Source organism: Montipora capricornis, chromosome 4 (genome assembly GCF_036669925.1).
Source record: "Montipora capricornis isolate CH-2021 chromosome 4, ASM3666992v2, whole genome shotgun sequence".
Classification (NCBI taxonomy): Eukaryota; Metazoa; Cnidaria; class Anthozoa; order Scleractinia; family Acroporidae; genus Montipora; species Montipora capricornis.
In genome coordinates, this window is record NC_090886.1 from 24,217,067 (window position 1) to 24,222,066 (window position 5,000).

The 5,000-nt window shown below is 36.9% G+C and overlaps 1 protein-coding gene across 1 annotated transcript in view; it reads right to left on the reverse strand.

The window, feature by feature from the left end:
* Positions 1-5,000, reverse strand: part of LOC138045795 (mediator of RNA polymerase II transcription subunit 23-like) — an 87,633-nt gene that overhangs the window by 79,104 nt on the left and 3,529 nt on the right. Inside the window, exons 3-4 of the mRNA XM_068892420.1 lie at positions 3,027-3,117; positions 2,151-2,275 (exon numbers count right to left, since the gene is read on the reverse strand). Of these exons, the coding sequence (XP_068748521.1) occupies positions 2,151-2,275; positions 3,027-3,117 (216 nt within the window). The remainder of the gene's footprint in view (positions 1-2,150; positions 2,276-3,026; positions 3,118-5,000) is intronic.

Consider the following 5,000-nt stretch of genomic DNA (forward strand, 5'->3'; position numbering starts at 1 on the left):
TTGACAGATTGGGCTTGAATCTAGCTGTTATTAAAGCAGTTGACAAGCCCCACAAACAATCTCACTTCAGTTACGCTCTGTGGATGAGACACATCCACAACTGCTTCCACCTTTTCTGGTGACTTGTGGAGGCCGTGGTGGTCAATATCATGACCACAGAATGTCACCTTCTCTTTAAAAACCTCACACTTAGCCTTGTTAGCTCTCAACCCATGACTTTGTAAATGGCGCAAAACCTCTGCTAAATTAGCTAGGTGTTCGTATCGTTCTTGTAAGTGATGAAAATATCATCAAGGAAACAGCTTGTGCAACGAGCTCGCCCCAATGGTTCTTTTCAATGGTTCGTCGCCAAATCGCAGGTGCAGAGGTGATGGCAAAACCCAGACGGTTATACTGGAACAAACCCAGATGGGTATTGATGGCATGCTTGGCGGAGAGCAATCTTAAGAGAATTTCTGTCCACCAGAAAGGTTTACAAAAATGTCAATTTTGGATTCAATGTGACCTTGAAATTACTGCAAAGTCTCACAGAACCATCCTTCTTAGGAACTGGCAGAATGGGTGTGGTCCATTCACACGCCAGAGCCTATGTCAAGTTCCATTTTAAGACGTTCTACCTCCAGAATGTAAATCTACCCAGATGACATCGTTGTGACATTTACCCATACTGTGTACCACTAAGGAGGCCAATAATTATTATGTCTTCATAATCATCAGCATCATCAACAGCATGGCACTCAAGAAGTTTTTGGTACTTGTCTTGGTTTGCCCTGATGTTTGGAACAACAAACCCACTGGATACAGTATGTCATTCTTTGCCATAGCAAAATCAAATCTTATCCCTTACATTATTACATATACAATTGAGAGCTAGGTGAGCATAACTGCCACAGTGATAGCACTGGCTGGTAACTCCTCGATTTCCACTTGCTTTGTCGTTTTTTGTTATTAACTTGTCAATGTGGCAGACTGGGTTGAGCTTGTTTTGCAACTGGGCAGCATTGTGAATGGCAGTTTCCATTGCTACAGCAATCTTAACAGCTTTAGCGTATTTCGTTTTGGCTTCGAAAAGCAATCGCCCTTGAATCTGCATGTTTCTTAAGTCCACACACCAGCCTATCTCAAGTGCTTTCTTTAGTTAGTGCCAAAATTGCAATATGTGTCGCAAGCTTCTTTAACTTGGCCATGTAAGGGTAAAATTTTTATCCTTTCTTCTTCAAGTAGACTTCATTTGTAAAAACAGAATCTTTCCGCAATTTCCAGTGGTTTTAAGGACTAAAATGCTCTTGTAGGGTAGTAACTATCTCTGTAAGAGACTTGGTATCTGGTTTTTCTGGCACAAGAAGATTCTTCAGTAGCATACAAAGTCTTCCCAATGATCACACTCAACATTAAGGTTCACACTTTGTGGATGTTACTGATGTTGTTTGCTGAGAAAAACTGTTTAACTTGCTCCACATAGGCTTCCAAAATCTCCTTTGTATCATCAAAAATTCTGTATCTTTCCAATGGGGGCCATAACTTGTTGAATCGTCGCCGGAACAAGAGGAAACAGTCGGTACGCATAATATTCACAGGCCGCTCAATGGTTGTGTTGATAACAACATTATTTTACAGTATTTCCAGAAATGTACCTGCCAACTTGCACATAACGTAAAAGTGATACATGCCAAACTGTGATGAGCATCACAAAATGACCCTATCAAGTCTGAATGCCTACAATACAGCAATACAGTGGGTTAGCAGTGTTCCACTCAGGAGTTAGAGTTACAGTAGATGGGCTCTCACAAGACATTATCGCTTGACAATGTATGTCTGGACAAAAATGATGTTGAAGTTGAAGAGAAAGGTATAAAGGGGACACTCTGTGACAATACCTTATGAAAATTAATTGACACATCTTTAGAAACATAAATTATCTGCTCATATGAAATAATTTTTCGACTAAAAAAGCTACGTCAATGTAAATGTAATAGTGTGTGGTAATAAAAATCCACTAGTTGTCTGGAACATGATGGTTTTCATCCCAAAAGATTGGTAAACCTTCCTGGCTCTTTTGCACAAATGGAAAAAGTGGGTTCAAATTTTTACAAACTGAGTATCCCTGAAGCCCTAAGATTTGAAAGACTGATCATCATTGTCATCATTACCTGGAAGGAAGCAGAGATGTTTCCACTAAACTTCCTAGCAATCCAAAGGCCAGGTCTATTCTTCTTGGATTGTTTTCATTGTAAATAAATGAAACAAAATCTAGCAGAAGCTGCTCTCTGGCATCCTTAAATTCCAGATAAGAAAGACACAAAATCAGCTTAATTATCCAATATCAAGAATACCATAATAATACTGTTTGTTTGTCCCTCCAACATTTTGCATAAGGATTGTTTCCACTTTCTCTTGGGACCATTATAAGTCCCAAGAGAAAACAAAAACAATGCTTATGCAAAATTTTGGAGGGACAAACAAACTGAGTATTACGTATGGTACTTTTCATAGTGAGTTATAAATTAATGCATTGTAGAATTTCACATCTGCCAACTCCCATGCAAGTACCTGTGGATCAAACATTTGGTAGAACTCACGTCAGAGGACCAATATTTCACACAGAGCAGACTTGCGAGTTATTAATTTTGAAACTGCAGATTGATAAAACAGACAGACTTTTGCAGCCTTTAAAATGCCTTGAATTAAACCATTTGTTAGTTCAATATGCTATCTGTTCTCCATATTTTCTATCTGCATGTTTGTTGTACATGCAGCTGACAAGCCAGAATGCACTAACCAGTATTAACATTATTTTTCTTTCAAACTATAAATTATCTTTGAAAACTTTTAAGAAAACTCTTGTCTCTAGGAAATATTTGAGCATCTGCAGGAATGATAAAGTCCTCAACATGGGCACTATATCACAATATGGCATTCTTATGAAGAAAATATTCTGACATAATGAAAAAGAGAATGACAGGTATAGTGCCTTATGTTACCTTTGGCTGAATGAGTTTATTTAACAAACTAAAAAGTATTCATACCACAGGAACAGCAGCCCAAAATGGTTTAAAAACTTGCTGGAAAATTTCTTTGACATCTTTATCCTCATCATTTTCATTGTGAACAATCATTCTTTAACACAAAAAGAAAAGGGAAAAAAAAAGACTAATTAGATGTTGGTTTCTAATAGATTTAACAATAAAATTGATGATGATTATAAAACTTTTACTCAACGTTTCGACGCTCTTAAGCATCATTTTCAAGAGTTGTAAAGTAACTGTTACTTGGCAGTTTGAATAAATAATTAGCAAATCCTTGTGGGAGTCATGGTAAGACAATAGAACCCTAGAAATGTTTGTATGATTGTACATTTTCTCGTGGGAGTTATGCTAAGAGAATAGAACACTAAGAAAGTTTTGCCTGTTTCACTAAAAGGAATAAGTACCATTCAGTTTTATTATGACATGACATTTTTACTTAAAAGTTGAGGAATAGCAAGGTTATTTCTGCTTCTTCATAAACAACATACTTTAGGTGGAGGAAAAAAATAGGTGGGGGGGGGGGTATTTTAAACCTTTTGCTGTAGTTATTGTGACTAAACTTGAGAAAGGTCTAAACTACTTTTGTCCAGCATTGTACATGTATGTTATAAACTGTTCTGAATTACATGCTTAAATCCAATGCCTGTACACATACATGCATGAATGTATGAAGTGCCTTTGGGACTTGTACAACAGTATTTGCAAGGTTTGAAACACCACCACCCTTGCTACATGTATATGTCTCTCTTTGTGTCTTGTAATTAAGTCTTTAATTAATTAAATGGTAACTGTGTATCCTCAATGTACATACATGTATCTTATGTTGTGGTTTTTATATTTTTTGGTTTAATTTTTTTTTAACCGGTTTGAATTTCAACTGTTTGAAAAAGGGGGTTTTCCTTTTTTGGGCTGTAGGTAAAAAGCAGGGGCTTGTTTTTTCAGGGATCCACAAAAGAACAAGACATTCCTTTTTTTCCTTCTACTCCTCCTACCCCTTCCTTGATCTTCACTGGTGCCTCTATCCTACCCCACCCTTGATTCACCCATCTATCCCCCCCTTTCATACCAGCCAACATGCTCTTAGGACCCAGCCATTATACTCGAGTAGCAACCAATTAAAGTTTGGAAAAATCCAATCACTTATTTCTCCTACAAGATTAAATCTGTGCGTTGCTACCAATCTTATTTTCAATTATTTAAAAGGAATTTCCTTTACATCAGCTTGTAAACAGGCCATTTTGCGAAATGAGTAATTAAGACTGTAACTGTTACAGTACAAATAATACCATTGGTACACTACAGGAAAGCAGTTACTTTCCAGTACCTTTGCACTGCTCTAAGTAATTGAAAATCTGAGAGACAAATATTTGTTAAGAATCTTGAATTAAACAGGTGAATGGAATCATCAAAGAATATCACTTTTTTTTTAATTTTGAAAAAATTAATAGTCCTACATGTGAAAGACAGAAAAGGGTTTAGTTGATAAAGCCTTTTCTATATTTCGCTTTTTCACTGACTCAGCACCAGAGCTTCTAATTAGAAACAAAGTCCATTTATCCTACAGGTGACATTATGCTTTACTTCCACTAACCCTGAACAAATATTCTTAATCCAATGACCAAGACAATAGTTATTTAATGATAATAATTATAATAACTTTCATTGTTACATGTATATAGCTGAAATTTTTCCCCCAACAGCGCACACTCTCATTGGTTATCTAACAATAGAACTGTTTCCCACCTGAGCGGGCAACAGTGCAAAATCTATGACGTCAGAGGGTAACAGTGCACTGTTACCCACGAATGTTGACCGAGTTCCGCTGTTGCTATTTTCGTTGCATGTTTTTCTTTTTGTGCTATATAACAAATCGGGGCTGGACAATCTGCAAGCCAGCAAGCCATGTGAGCCATGCAAATTTCGCATTTAGGTCTAAGCACCCAATCATTTCAAATGACGCTGATAAACAGTTAT